The sequence below is a fragment of the Lagenorhynchus albirostris genome, chromosome 8 (genome assembly GCF_949774975.1).
Source record: "Lagenorhynchus albirostris chromosome 8, mLagAlb1.1, whole genome shotgun sequence".
Classification (NCBI taxonomy): domain Eukaryota; kingdom Metazoa; phylum Chordata; class Mammalia; order Artiodactyla; family Delphinidae; genus Lagenorhynchus; species Lagenorhynchus albirostris.
The window spans coordinates 11,469,928-11,483,046 of record NC_083102.1 but is presented as its reverse complement, the minus strand read 5'-3'; the positions used below and the strand labels follow the sequence as shown (position 1 = coordinate 11,483,046).

At 58.0% G+C, this 13,119-nt stretch overlaps 1 protein-coding gene across 3 annotated transcripts; it reads left to right on the top strand.

The window, feature by feature from the left end:
• The first annotated feature begins 4,103 nt into the window (after positions 1 to 4,103).
• Positions 4,104 to 13,073, top strand: ZYX (zyxin). 3 transcript variants are annotated; one of them, XM_060156476.1, is made up of 10 exons: positions 4,105 to 4,262; positions 4,393 to 4,606; positions 5,090 to 5,289; positions 5,440 to 5,532; positions 5,648 to 6,184; positions 10,294 to 10,414; positions 10,560 to 10,729; positions 10,874 to 11,052; positions 11,793 to 11,913; positions 12,496 to 13,073. In XM_060156476.1, exons 2-10 carry the CDS (start codon positions 4,405 to 4,407, stop codon positions 12,598 to 12,600), a joined length of 1,728 nt encoding a protein of 575 aa, XP_060012459.1. In that variant the 5' UTR covers positions 4,105 to 4,262; positions 4,393 to 4,404; the 3' UTR covers positions 12,601 to 13,073. The 3 variants fall into 3 exon arrangements, with proteins under 3 accessions (XP_060012461.1, XP_060012459.1, XP_060012460.1); XM_060156477.1 differs by lacking the exon at positions 5,440 to 5,532; XM_060156478.1 differs by lacking the exons at positions 11,793 to 11,913; positions 12,496 to 13,073 and having other exon boundaries at positions 4,104 to 4,262; positions 10,852 to 11,052.
• The last annotated feature ends 46 nt before the right edge of the window (positions 13,074 to 13,119 follow it).

Sequence of the window (13,119 nt, the reverse complement as noted above, 5' to 3'; positions counted from 1 at the left end):
TCTCATCTTAGCAATTACTTGATTATACTAAAAATACCTACTTAAGTGTTTTTACTCTAGATCGAGTACCTTGAAGGAAAGAACTGGGCTTATTTATCTTTATATCCCGGGTGCCTATAACATAGATGTTATTGGTAAATATTGGTTAAACTGAGGTTGGGGAATGGAAGAGAAAGTGCACAGACGATGATGTTCTGATGTCAGGAAGAAAGGAGGAAAAGGGGGGTTATTTGTGGCTTTAAGTTCATCCCTTCCATTGTGGAGGTGGGCGTAGGGAGGGGGATGAGGGGTAGACTGGAGGGGTGGGGCGTGGGGTGTGGGTGCCCCTGGGCAGAGCAGGGAGCTGCTCTTCCTTGGCTTTGCCACAAACATCCCTGGGCCTTGCTGGGACTTCACCCACCCCCACCTCCATTCCCACCCTACCCTCCATCATGCCTGCAGTCCCATGGATGAGAGATTCTTTTGTCCTGACAAGCAGATGCAAGTGGGACTAAGAGAGGAGTAAATCTGGGAAAGCTGTAGGCCACTTGCACCCAGTATTCAGTGCAAGAAAACACTCTGATATAAGGAAAAAGAGATGATGTCTCTGTCATTTCTCTCCTTTCTTTTCCTTTTTTTTAAATGATAAGAGTAATACATATTCATGGAGAAAAAGACAGTTATAAAAGACCTCTGCATTCCCCCAATTCTATGTCCTAACACCAACCACTGTTAACAATTCTTAGAGAAGCCTCTGGAAATGTTCTATTACACAAATATATAATACATATATATATCTCACATACACAAAACGTGTGTGTGTATACACATATGCAGATGGACAGACAGACAGAATTTGATGATACGATGTAATGGAAGAAGAAAATGGTGGCCCAAGGACTTAAAGCGGGGGATGGAGTTGGAGGCTGACCTGAAGAGGCTGTAGATGCACCAGCGGGGGCTCCTGAGGGAGCAAGTGATGCACTGCAAGGACGTAAGTAGGGGGCAGGGCTGTGTTCAAATAATAAAATACTTGCATCGCAAGAAACTTTCTGCAGTTTAGGAGGTGGAAAATCTAACACCCAGTTGGCCTCAGTTTTCTTAACTGAAAAATGGGATAATAATGTACATTCCTCACAGGTTTATTGTGAAGATTAAGTGGGGTAATAGGTATTGTGCTTAGTACCCCATGCTGAGCTTTATCTAAGTGCGTGCTGTTATTGTTGTGGTTGTTACGGTGGTTGCTGTCCTTGCTGTTGTTTGTGCGCCTAGCACAGCACCTGGCACATAATTGACCCTCAGTCCGTCTGCAGCCAGCATATGGAAAGAACCTCGTGATCGCATCCCTCTTCTCATTTCAGAATTTTTTTTTTTTGCCATTGCCCTTGTTCCTTCCTTTTTTTTTTTCTTCTTTTTCTTTACTACTTTCTAACTTCTTACTTTATGTTGTGCGCCCTTGAAGAAGACTTCCTGGCACCTGGTGGATATAAATCCTTGGAGGTGTGTAGAGATGTTTTAAGTAGCAAAGGTCACTGCCCATTTTCTTCCTCTCTCTTGTCTGGCCTCAAGCTGTTGGAAACGATTAGGCAGAACGTGTACTTATGCACTACACTTTACACACACTACCTGAGGAGATCAATTAGAATTGCTTACTTAAGAAAAATAACTAAAAAAAAAAAACAAAAAAACAAAAACAAAAAAAAAGAAAAATAACTAAAAATCATCAGGACTGCTCTTATTCATTGTGTGCACTTAATTAAATTAATTAATTTATTTTGGTCGTGTGCATTTTAAAAGCATTGACCTTGCAACTCCACTTGAGACATCCTGGCCTAGTGAATCTGTCCTTCTGGGACACTCTGTGTGTTTCTACCTGTATTTAGAATGCCTGGCTTAAAACTCTTAGCTTCCCGAATAGCATTCTGCATCCCGAATGCTCTTAGTTGTCAGTCAAACTGCGCTTGCCTATGCACTCTTCTATCCTTGATTTATAAATAGGTTCAGCTGCCTAACAATTAAATATACTATATTTTGCACATGCACATTCCTTAAGGAGACATTGAGAGGGCAGATGGCTTTTACTGTCGTGATGCTTTCTGGAAACCATCTTCCTAACTTTCCTAAGTGGGTATGTTTTGAAGGATTGGCGATGAGACTTTTGGTCTCACAGGAAATCTAGTATCGAATTTCTAGCAGATCTTCACAGGGACAGGCCCAGGACCAGCTTATACGTGTCAGAGAAGGTCTGCACTGCATGCTTTATGTTACACATGGCTACACATGCTTGTGGCTGTGAGAAATACCGGTGACAAAGGCAATAAGACACCAGAGAAAAGAAAGATCAGTGGGGTCTGAGAAGGAGACAAAGAGGTAGTCTTAGGTGTGATTAAATATTTGATCAAGTTGAAGGAAGGAGACGGCATGCATAAACCAGGGCCCATGAGAGACGTGCCTGGAAACCTGGAAGGGGACATGTGGGGAAAATGGCCTTAGGTTAACCTGTCAGAACTACGAATTGAATAATAATACTGGGTATTACACAGCATTTTCAGATATGATATTGCATTTATTTCTTTATATAATTCAATAAGGTACGTGGATTAAATATCATCACTCTTTTATCCATGGAGAAAATGATGCGGAGAGAACAAAGAGACTTGTCCCTTAGTTTGGGCACTCCGGCTGCCTCACGTTGCTCTCCTGTACCCAGGGTTGCTTCACCTGACACCAGGGTGGAGAGGAATGAGCTCTGACATCAGAGCCCTCAAAGAGACACAGTTCTAGTCTAGATCCTGCAGCTTACTGGGCGTGACCCTGGGCCCACCTCTTAAGTTCCCAGCCTGTTTTCTCATGGGAAATGTAAGGAGTGAGTCTGGACAATCTCTAGAGCGTAGCACAGATGCTCGTTGACCGTAGGATGTAGCCAATTTGGAAGGAAATACTGGGTAGAGTGTGCACGAGGGGACTGCCTTAGATGGCAGTGCAGTCTGGCAGTACAGAGTGAGAGAAAAGGAAGCGTCTGAGGGTGATACGCTGGACTTACAAGCCAAAAGGCCATGTGAATTCATAGTTTGTAGGTAGTGAGTGTGGAAGAATTCAGGAGGCAATTCGGTAAGTTTCCATGTTCAATTAAAAAAAAGACAAGAGAAAGAAAGAACGAACCCAGGTTTGTCCCTTTCCTGTGACCTAGGGCACAAGAAGGCTGAGGAATCCGGTCGGACCAATGGGGGGCTCCACCGAGCGCAGTCTCCGAATCCCCCGAGGGCCGCCCGGCCGCGCACCGCCTCCTCGAGGGGTGGGTCACGGTGGGCGAAAAAGGACGGGCGCAGACTTGCAGCCCGCGCCCACGTCCGTTCTCCCCCGCCCCAAGCGCGCTGGCCGCTCTCGCCTCCGCCCCGCCCTCCCACCTCCATTGCCCGGCCCCACCCGCCGCGACTCTCCCTCCTGCAATGTTTAACCGATCCGCAGGCGGGTCGCGGGTGATGCGAATTCCTCGAAGCCTTAAGTAGCTGCCCAGGATTTGGTTAGGATCCCCCAAAGGATCCTTGAGGTTCGTGCTCACACCGCCCACCCCTGCCCCAGGGCACAGAGGGCCTAGGGGGCCGTAGGCGGGGAGGACACCCCCCACTCACCATCCCTGTCCACCTAGGAGCCCAGTTCCATCCCAGTCCCGCCTGTCTGGGCTGACCCGGAGGGGATTTGGGGCGCGGGGCTGGCCGCTGGCTGGGAAGGCGGAGGAGCCGCTGGAGGTGGCGGAGGCAGGTAACTGCAGGCCCGGAGAGGAGGGGGCTGGGCCGGGGCGGAGGCGCCACCGGGCTGCTTGGGCACCTCTGGGGCCCCCGCCCGACCTCCGCCGGCGTAGCCCGGAGTGGGGACCGTGAGTCAGATCTCGGGCACCCGCGGGAGTGTGGAGGGGGTCAAGTCAGGAAATGACATCAGAGGCCTGTGTTTGGGGAGGGGCGGTCCGTGCCCGGCCGGGGCGGCGGGGGCGGGGGGGTGGCGGGGGCGGGAGGACCTTGCTGAAGCCTCCGGCCCCAGGGCAGGATCAGGGCCCCTTCCTGGGGGAGTTTCCTGCCCCGTCCGCCCTCCCCGCCTCTCCCCGCCCCCTCCCCGGGCCGCTCCTTGTATGGTCTCGGCGCCGCTCTCTCCCCGCCCTCTCCCTCCCTCCCTCTTCCCGCGTCCCTCCCCGCCGGGCTGGAGGCGGCTCGGGACCGGGACGCAGAGTCCGCGGACCCGGCTGCGAGGCGGCCACCCGAGACGCGGCGCGCACGCTCCGACCCGCGGTGAGGCGCGGGGAGCCGCTCCGCGGCCGCCCACGGGGTCGGGAGACGGGGGAGCAGAGGGGAGCCGGGCCGGCGAGGGGGTCCTCTGCCCGGCTCGGCGCTGCGTAACCCGGCCACCCACCCCCCGCAGCACGGCCTGGCCATGGCGGCCCCCCGCCCGCCTCGCGCGATCTCCGTCTCGGCTCCGGTTTTTTACGCCCCGCAGAAGAAGTTCGGCCCGGTGGTGGCCCCAAAGCCCAAAGTGAATCCTTTCCGGCCCGGGGACGGCGAGGGGCCGTCGGCCGCTGGGGCCCAACGCGCACAGATGGGCCGCGTGGGCGAGATTCCCCCGCCGCCCCCGGAAGGTATGTGGCCGAGCTTGGGGGCTGGACCTCGGCAGGCGCCGGCCTGGGGGGAGTGGTTTCGGGAATTTGGGGATGTCTGGAGAGGTCGCAGCGGAGGGGGCTGGGCGCAGCCACCGAGTCCCGAGCAGATGTTCTTACCTCATCGTGGAGCTCATGGCTGGGGGCCAGGGCTCCTGGGACTGTTCCAGGTCCCCCGCCTGGGGGTGGGAGGCGGGAATGTGGGGCACGAATCTTCCCCTCTGGGTCCGTTTTCCGAAGTGTAATGGGAGATGTACCACTCCTCGGCTGAGCCCCGGCCTTTCCTGACCCAGTGCTCCCAGGGCGTCCTGCGCCCAGCCCCCCACCCCGTTAACTTCCCGTACGCTCCAGGACCCTCGAGAGAGTTATTGGGTTGGGGGTTAGAGCTGCTACTTCAAGGAAGGGAACTTGAAGGAAGCGTAGAGGGGTCCCTGCTGACTGCCCTCTCTCTCCTTCCAACACCAGACTTTCCCTTACCGCCGCCTCCTGTGCTTGGGGAGGCCGACGACGCCGAGGGCGCTCTGGGAGGTGCCTTCCCCCCTCCCCCTCCCCCGATCGAGGAACCGTTTCCCCCTGCGCCTTCGGAGGAGGAGATCTTCCCTTCCCCACCGCCTCCGCTAGTGGAGGAGGGAGGGCCTGAGGCCCCCATACAGCTCCCACCACAGGTATGGAGGCCTGGGAGAGGCAGCTACAGTGGACACCCCAAGGAAAGGAGAGGAGGGTCCTCTCCGCTGACCTCCCCGCATCTCTGCCCTCATGGGGGGTGGGGTGGCAGTGGAGAACTGGGATGGGTGCTCTGACCCCTGACCCTCTAGCCCAGGGAGAAGGTGAGCAGTATTGATCTGGAGATCGACTCTCTGTCTTCGTTGCTGGATGACATGACCAAGAATGATCCCTTCAAAGCCCGGGTAAGGGGCAGGAGAGTAGGAAAGGCAGGGCAGGGAGGAAGGGCATGGGGATGGAGTTATGGAGGGCAGTAGCCTCTCTAAGGCACTCCTCTCTCCCCTCTGCCTTCCCTTGCAGGTGTCATCCGGATATGTACTCCCACCGGTCACCACTCCATTCGTTTCCAAGTCCAGTTCTAAGCCTGCAGCTGGGGGCACAGCACCCCTGCCTCCCTGGAAGTCCCCTGCTAGCTCCCAGCCTCTGTCGCAGGCTCAGCCTCAGAGCCAGACACATATTCACGTGCAGTCCCAGCCCCAGGCCCAGGCCCAGGCCCAGGCCCAGGCCCAGCCTCAGGTCCAGCTGCATGTCCAGCCCCAGCCGCAGCCTGTGCCTTTGGCTAACACCCAGCCCCGAGGTCCCCCTGCCCCATCTCCAACCCCTAAGTTTTCTCCAGTGACTCCCAAGTTTACTCCTGTGGCTTCCAAGTTCAGCGCTGGAGCTCCAGGTGGACCCGGGTCACAGCCCACTCAGAAGTTGGGGCCCCCTGAAGCTCCCCCTTCCACTGGCACAGGCTCCCCTCAGCCCCCCAGCTTCACCTATGCTCAGCAGAAGGAGAAGCCCCAAGTGCAGGAGAAGCAGCACGCAGTGCCCCCACCGGCTCAAAACCAAAACCAGGTGAGGGAGGGTGGGAAGACCAGGCTGACAGCAGGGGGCTGGGGACAGGGCTAAGTCAGGAGCCCGAGAATGAGGAGGGAGGTGGTCCCGGAAAGCGGGGTGGGTGTGGGGTGGTGGGATAGGAGTTTTCAGCCTCTGCGGTTGGAATGGTGGGACAATGGCAAGAGAAAGCGCGTCTGGAGGAGAGCCTGGCAGGGTCTGGGGCTGGGTGGGGCCCGACTGGGAGGCAGGGGGAGCACACAGGCTCTGAGTTAGGAGGAGGACTTGGTTGACCTTCCCTTGCTCCCTGCCCCAGAAAGTTGAAGAGGAGGGATGAGATCATCACCAGTCCAACTTCAGATCTTCCCCCTTCTTGGAGTCTTGAGTTAATCTCTGCTCCTCTGAGTGCTTTCACTGCCTGAGGGCCCATCTGGTGATAAGAGCCACTGGTAAACACTGGCTGAGCCAGCCAGCTTCTGCTCGGTGCCAGGCACGGTGCTCTGTACTCGGGAGGGAAGAGATCGCAAAGAGGTTGAGCCCGAGGGCGTCAGTGGACCTGGAATAGAACTGTGGCTCCCAAGACCCCAGGCAAGTTAGGTGAACTTTGAGCCTCAGTTCACTATCCATCCTTACGATGGTTGGGAAGGTTAAGTGAGCTAAAGTGTGGAAAGTGCTGTGGGTCTGTATCCAGCACATGAACGCCCAGCGCAGAACAGTTATCACTCCTGCCTGACCATTCCTGCCTTCCAGTTCAGGAGGCTGATCTTCTGGGTTGAAGGGACCCTGCCAGTCATCTATCTAGTCCAGCCAGCCACGGAGTTAACTGACCGCATGGATGTCTGTGTGTGTACCGGCACAGGGTAGGAAGAGATGCCAAGTGCCAGTGAGTTTTGCAGAATCCTATGTTACAGGAACTCCAAACAGGGAGCCACTGTTGAGGCTGGGAAGTTAGGAAAAGTCATCATGGTGCTACTGTGCCTTGAAGGCTGGTGGGACTTAAGAATCCAGAGAGGAGAGGGACAGGCATTCGGGTGGGAACAGCATGAACAAAACTCAAGGGCACAGATATACCAGGGGTGTCTGGAGGACAGAAAGTGGAAGGTCCCTGTGGGGAGATTACAGAGCCATGCTTAGAGAGGTGGGAGGGCGCTTAGTGGGAAGGAGATGAAATAGCGCACCCAGGGAGCCTGTGGGTCCTGGAGAGGCAGTAATGATTTTTGAGGTGGTGTGTGTCTGGGTGGGGAGGTCTGGTGACAGCCGTGCTTTTGGAAAAGTTTTCCCAGCAGAGGCGTGGCCTAGACGCAGGAGGTCAGCGACGTGTGGGGATTCACTCCTGGGCGGGAGTAACATTAGTGGAAATGAAAAATAAGGCCCGGAGAGGAGGAAGAGCCTCCAGGCTCAGTAACTGACACAGTTGCCAGAGGAGGGGGAGGGGTTAAAAAAAAAAAGCCCTGGTGTGTTGGGGAATGACAGTGTTGCTGACAAAATAGAGAAGTCCAGAAGGGGAAATGGTGTGGACCGGAAGAGGTGGGTCCAGCTGTCAGCATGTTGAGCAACAGGTTCCAGGAGGACCTTCTTTCAGCTGGAACTGTCATTCAGCTAGCAATGGGGGATGGGTGCAGGAGAGGGCCTGGGCTTGAGGTGCGCATATGTGCGTTGGTTATATGTGGTGATACTGAAGGCCCGGGGACACTTACACAGGAGGGGCCGGGTCCCTGGGAAGAACCTTGGACCAGGGGGAAGAATGGCAGGAGGAGGAGAGTCACAGATCAGGGTGGCATCTCAGAGAAGAGGATGATGGCCGAGGAGCTCTTCAGTGGGGGTCTGAGAAGCATGATGACTAAAATAAGGCCGCAGATTGGATGATTCGGAAGCTATGACCTGTGGTGGGGACAGTTGAGCAGAGAGTGGATGGTGAGAAAATGCAGTTGCCAGAGTGGCCTGTTCTCAGAGGTTGGCAGGGAGGGGAAGGCGTGTGTGTGTGTGTGTGTGTGTGTGTGTGTGTGTGTGTGTGTGTGTGTGTGTGTGTGTGTGTGTGTGTGTGTGTGTGTGTGTGTGCTCTCTGCCTGAGAGCGTGGAGCAGAGCGCTGCTGGTGACCGCCCCGCCCCCAGGGCTTTCCCAGCCCAGAGACCCTGGACTGTGTGGCCGCAGTCTTGGGCAGAGAGGAGCGAGAGGGAGCTCGAGCCGGCCGGCTCCCAGTTCCTCGCTCACGTAGGAGGTGAGGTCATCCGTGAGAGCCAGGGCGCGACGACGCAGTTGGGGGCTGGAGGAGATGCAAGGGTTTGGAACAACTGCCATGGGGAAGGCGACTGGGAACCCACAGGAGCCAAATGCCAGACAGCCGAGCTGAGGCTGGAGGGCCGGAGGGCGCTGCCCTGTTTGGTGAACTCCCTCTGCAGCATTCAGGGATCTCTCCACCTACTTTCTGCAGTTGGGAGGCAGAAGCAGGAAGCGGGTGGTGGCGTGACCCAGGGTTGAGATTGGATCAGATAAGTGATGGTGGCTGAAGGTGGCAAGAGTGGCTATGAGAGCCTTGTAGGAGTCGATGGTCGAGGGGCTGGGCTTCAGGGGAGGCAAGCCAGAATGGCTGGATGTAGAAGGCGCGTGGAGAGGGTTGCGAGGCAGAGGAACCAAAGCCTTTCTGAGCAGGTTCGTTCAGTAGATGTGGATGGGAAAAGGGGGAGGAGGTGATGGTTGGGAGGTCACGCCCAGGGTCTTGGAGGCAGAGACCAAGAAATCTCAGGTCCAGGGTGTCCCATGGTGGAAGGTGCCTGAGCTGGAGGGACGTTGGGAGCTGTTGGAGTTGCAGAGGTCTGAGTGCCATGCATGTTGAAGCTGGGACATCGGTGCTCGCAGGCAGAGAGGGAAAACAGTGGCTGGATTGGTGTGTCGTGGGGGAGCGTGGGTACCCAAGGAGGGCTGATGTTTGAATAGTTCATACTTCCAAAGAATGGAAGAGGCATTTAAGTGGCACCAGAGAGAAAGGGCTGGCTGTGTCCTCTTTGTCTGTCCCCGAGAAGGGATGACTGGGAGAGGAAAAGGGGAAGCTTACATAGAAGCGGGGGCTTACAGGGGACTTACACAGTCAGCTACAGGCAGGAGGTAGCAGGAGTCCGTGGGGAAAATGGCTGAGAGCCGGAGCATCGATGGATCTGTGCCTCCCCGGGCGGATGCAACTCTCCAGGCAGACAGGTGTGAGGGTGGTAGAGCCAGGGCTGAGGGGAAGGTGGCCACGGGAGGAGGGAGCTGGGAGGCTTTGAGTTCCGGGTGTTAGGGGAGTGAAGGCATGGGCAGGTAGAGCATTCAGTATTGGGGGCCTCGGTCCCGGGTGGACTTAGTAATGGAGACCCACCCAGCATTCCCGTGGGACCATGTCCTGGAAACGCTGCTACAGGCCGGACAGCCCCTGCAGCGCCTCCTCCCGGGAGATCTCAGGGTTCCTGGCACTGCCCCCCTAACCTCACCCCCACCCCCAGTCTCCAGCTGTCTCAGGATCCCCTAACAGGAGGGCTAGGCTGGCCTAGAGAGTGGCCCTTCTCTGAGGCCTACTGGGGAGGGACCGGGGTCAGGTGGTCCAGGAACCCCCTCTAAGGAGGGACCCCAGGACCTCTTCGTGGGAGCTGTGGGTTGGGCTCCTGCAGACAGCCCTGGGGTTTAACCTGACTCCCGCCTGTGTTGTATCCTCACGCTGACAGGGGCTGCTCGGCAGCCGGCGGGACGGGTAGGTGTGTGCGCGTGTGTGGGTGCACACGCCATCGCGTGCCGGTCTCTTCACGGGGGCCATGTCCCAGCATGCTCTGTGGAGTTGACACGTGGCCTGGTGTGTTCAGTGCTTCGGTGACCTGCGCTGCTGTGTGCGTGGCCTGCGTCCGCTCCGTCCTTCTGGCCTGCCTGTGACTGCCCAGGGGCTCCGGGCAAAGCGGGTGGAAGTGTCGTCCTCTTCCCCTTCCTTGTGTGGTGCGGGCCTTGGGGAGGGAGGACGAGCAGCCTTTTGGGTCCAGCCAACTTGGGTATCTGGGAAACGGGAGGGGAGCTGGTCCTTTTTGGAAGGAAGTGGGTAAGGCCGCTGGGGCGGGTCCCTGGAGGGCGTGACCCTTCAGAGAGTGTGAGGAAAGTGTTGGGGTTGCAGGTGCGCTCCTCTGGGGCCCCAGGAGCCTTGACTCTGAAAGAGGTAGAGGAGCTGGAGCAGCTGACGCAGCAGCTGATGCAGGACATGGAGCATCCTCAGAGGCAGAACGTGGCCGCCAGCGGTGAGCCCCCGCCCGCCCGCAGGGACATCTCCTGCGTTCCCGTGCTTTCCGCTGTCTGTGGTTCCACTCCCTGCCCAGGCCAGCTCAGCCCCTGCAAGCTTCACGCCCTTCGTCCCATTCACTTCCGTCTCTGCGGCTTTCCCAGAGTCCTGTGGCCGGTGTCACCAGCCCCTGGCACGTGCTCAACCCGCGGTGCGCGCTCTGGGGCAGCTGTTCCACATCGCCTGCTTTACCTGCCATCAGTGTGAGCAGCGGCTGCAGGGACAGCAGTTCTACAGCCTGGAGGGCGCGCCGTACTGTGAGGGCTGCTATACTGTGAGTCAGGGTCGGGCTGGGGACACCCGGGGCTCAGCCCGGGGTGGGGGTGGGGGGGGTGGGGGGCGAGCGTGGGGCAGCCGTGCCCTGGCAGCCGGCCCGTGGTGCCAGGTCCCGGCCAGCCTCCTGCTGCTGCCTCCTCAGGACACCCTGGAGAAGTGCAACGCCTGCGGGCAGCCCATCACTGACCGCATGCTGAGGGCCACGGGCAGGGCCTACCACCCGCACTGCTTCACCTGTGTGGTCTGCGCCTGCCCCCTCGAGGGCACGGCCTTCATCGTGGACCCGGCCAGCCGGCCCCACTGCGTCCCCGACTACCACAGGTGGGGATCCTCCGCCCCCCGCCGGGCTCTTCTCTGGGCGCCAGCTCCCATATTTCTGGGAGCCAGGCTGCCCCCTGACCCCAAGACGGCTCCAAACCCCTGGACTTGCTTTCTGTCCCCACGTCCTGTCTGTCTTTTGGACTGAGCTGTCCGGCGGCCTTTGGCCTGGATGGCGAGCCTTGCTGCCGGCTCGTCCCCTTCCCCCGGCCCATGACTCTTTATGTTGGGTGTGGTCTTGCATTCAGCACTGTGTGCTGCAGTGACTTCACCTCGCACACAGGCTGGATTCTGAAAGTTCCTTTGGAGATCAGCTGTTTGGAACTCGGGTTTCCCCTTAGAAACGGTGTTTACAAGGTGGCGACTTGCTCAGGCCACTGGCAGAATCCCGTGACGTAGCTAAAGGGCGGGAGCAGGGACGCCGCAGACTCGGATTCCCACCTCTGAGTGTGTGGGAGGTGTACGTTTCGGGGCTCCACCTTGGGTGGCCAGCACGTCACACCCCTCTGTGCCCCTCAGCAGTTGGACAGAGGCAGCCACGTGGTGCGGGGTAGGCGAGGGGCAGGGTTCCAGGTGTGGGGTCCCAGGTATGGGGTCCTCTGGGGGTGCTTTCTGCAGGAGCGGCAGGGTGGGTGTGGCAGGAGGTAAGGACCAGTCTGCCATCTCATTTCCCTGCACTCTTGGGGGCAGCGCCGGTGCCCCTCGCCCCCATTCTGACTCGCACCCGGTTCTCTGCCCCGCAGGCAGTATGCCCCCAGGTGCTCCGTCTGCACAGAGCCCATCATGCCCGAGCCTGGCCGAGAGGAGACCGTGCGTGTGGTCGCTCTGGACAAGAACTTCCATATGAAGTGCTACAAGTGTGAGGTCGGCCATCACCCCGGCCCCCTGGGGATGGGAGGTGGTGGGACGCTGCTCACCAATGAGCGGTGGACAGCGCCGGGCCCTGGAGTAAATCAGTGCTGCAATTTTGAGGGTGGACAGAGACGGCATCCACGCCCGCCCAGCAGAGATGCTTCCTCGTCACTCCAGGACTGCAGGGTGTGGGTCCTCTGTGAGGTCACTGAGTTGCCGATAAACTAAGAAAGGGGACGGACCGATGGGAGGGAAGCGTGTTGTTTTGTTTTGGTAGGGCTGGGGGTCTCAGTGAGGTTGAAGGAGAGTCAGAATAGAGGTTAGACAGGTGGGAGAGGCCGCACATCCTTTACTGGGGCGGGCGCCTCGGAAGCGGCTCTACCCACTGCCCGTCCTCCTGGGGAGAGTCCTAGGGGACAACAGTGCAAGTGTGGTGATGGAGGCGGGGATAGGAGTGGAGGCGGCTGTGATTTGGAGGACACAGACAACGAGGGCATGGCTGAGCCATGAAGCATCCGGACTTCCCAATTTAAAGAGGGGAGGTGGGGTGCTTAGGGGGCCTCCCCGCCAGTGCACTCTTTTTCCTTCTCCCAGGACTGTGGGAAGCCACTGTCCATCGAGGCGGACGACAACGGCTGCTTCCCCTTGGATGGCCACGTGCTCTGCCGGAAATGCCACACCACCAGAGCCCAGACCTGAGTGAGGACTGGCTCCCTTCTTGACTGCAAATCCATTCCCCATTAGCAGACCACCCACAATGAGAACACCTCCCCCCTTCACCCTCCCCACAGTTAATTTTTGATGTCGAGCCCCTCCCTCCATGCCGGACCCCACCCCAGTATCCCTTGTGCCCTGATCCAGGGCCCCACCCAACATGGCCTAGGGCTGCAGAGTCCCAGCCCTGGGGTCCAGTCCTCCCCGATCCTGCAGGGACCACCCACCATCGTCTAGGTACCCCACCTGAGGGGGCACCAGACTGAGCGCTGCTGCTTTCACTGCTGCACCGATGCCCTCAGCTGGCCCTCGAGCAGCCCCTTACTCTGCTTGCTGAGGGCCAGGAAACGCCCTGACCTGCTGGGAGGCTGGGCTGGGCTCACCAGCCTGGACGTTCCCACCCACCCCTGTGCTGCCAGGTTGTGGTTACAGCTACAAATAAAAGGTGTTTTCCAGAATTCTTAGCAGTTGACTCTTTCGTGCCTACAGCCCTTGAGGGTGAGC

What these genes read in the sequence shown, in the direction of transcription:
- ZYX (XM_060156476.1), top strand. Translation starts at nt 4,405, where the DNA reads ATGGCGGCCCCCCGCCCGCCTCGCGCGATCTCCGTCTCGGCTCCGGTT. An exon ending in TGCGTCCCCGACTACCACAG is followed by an intron (nt 11,053 to 11,792) that starts GTGGGGATCCTC and finishes TCTGCCCCGCAG; the next exon opens with GCAGTATGCCCCCAGGTGCT. An exon ending in TGAAGTGCTACAAGTGTGAG is followed by an intron (nt 11,914 to 12,495) that starts GTCGGCCATCAC and finishes TCCTTCTCCCAG; the next exon opens with GACTGTGGGAAGCCACTGTC.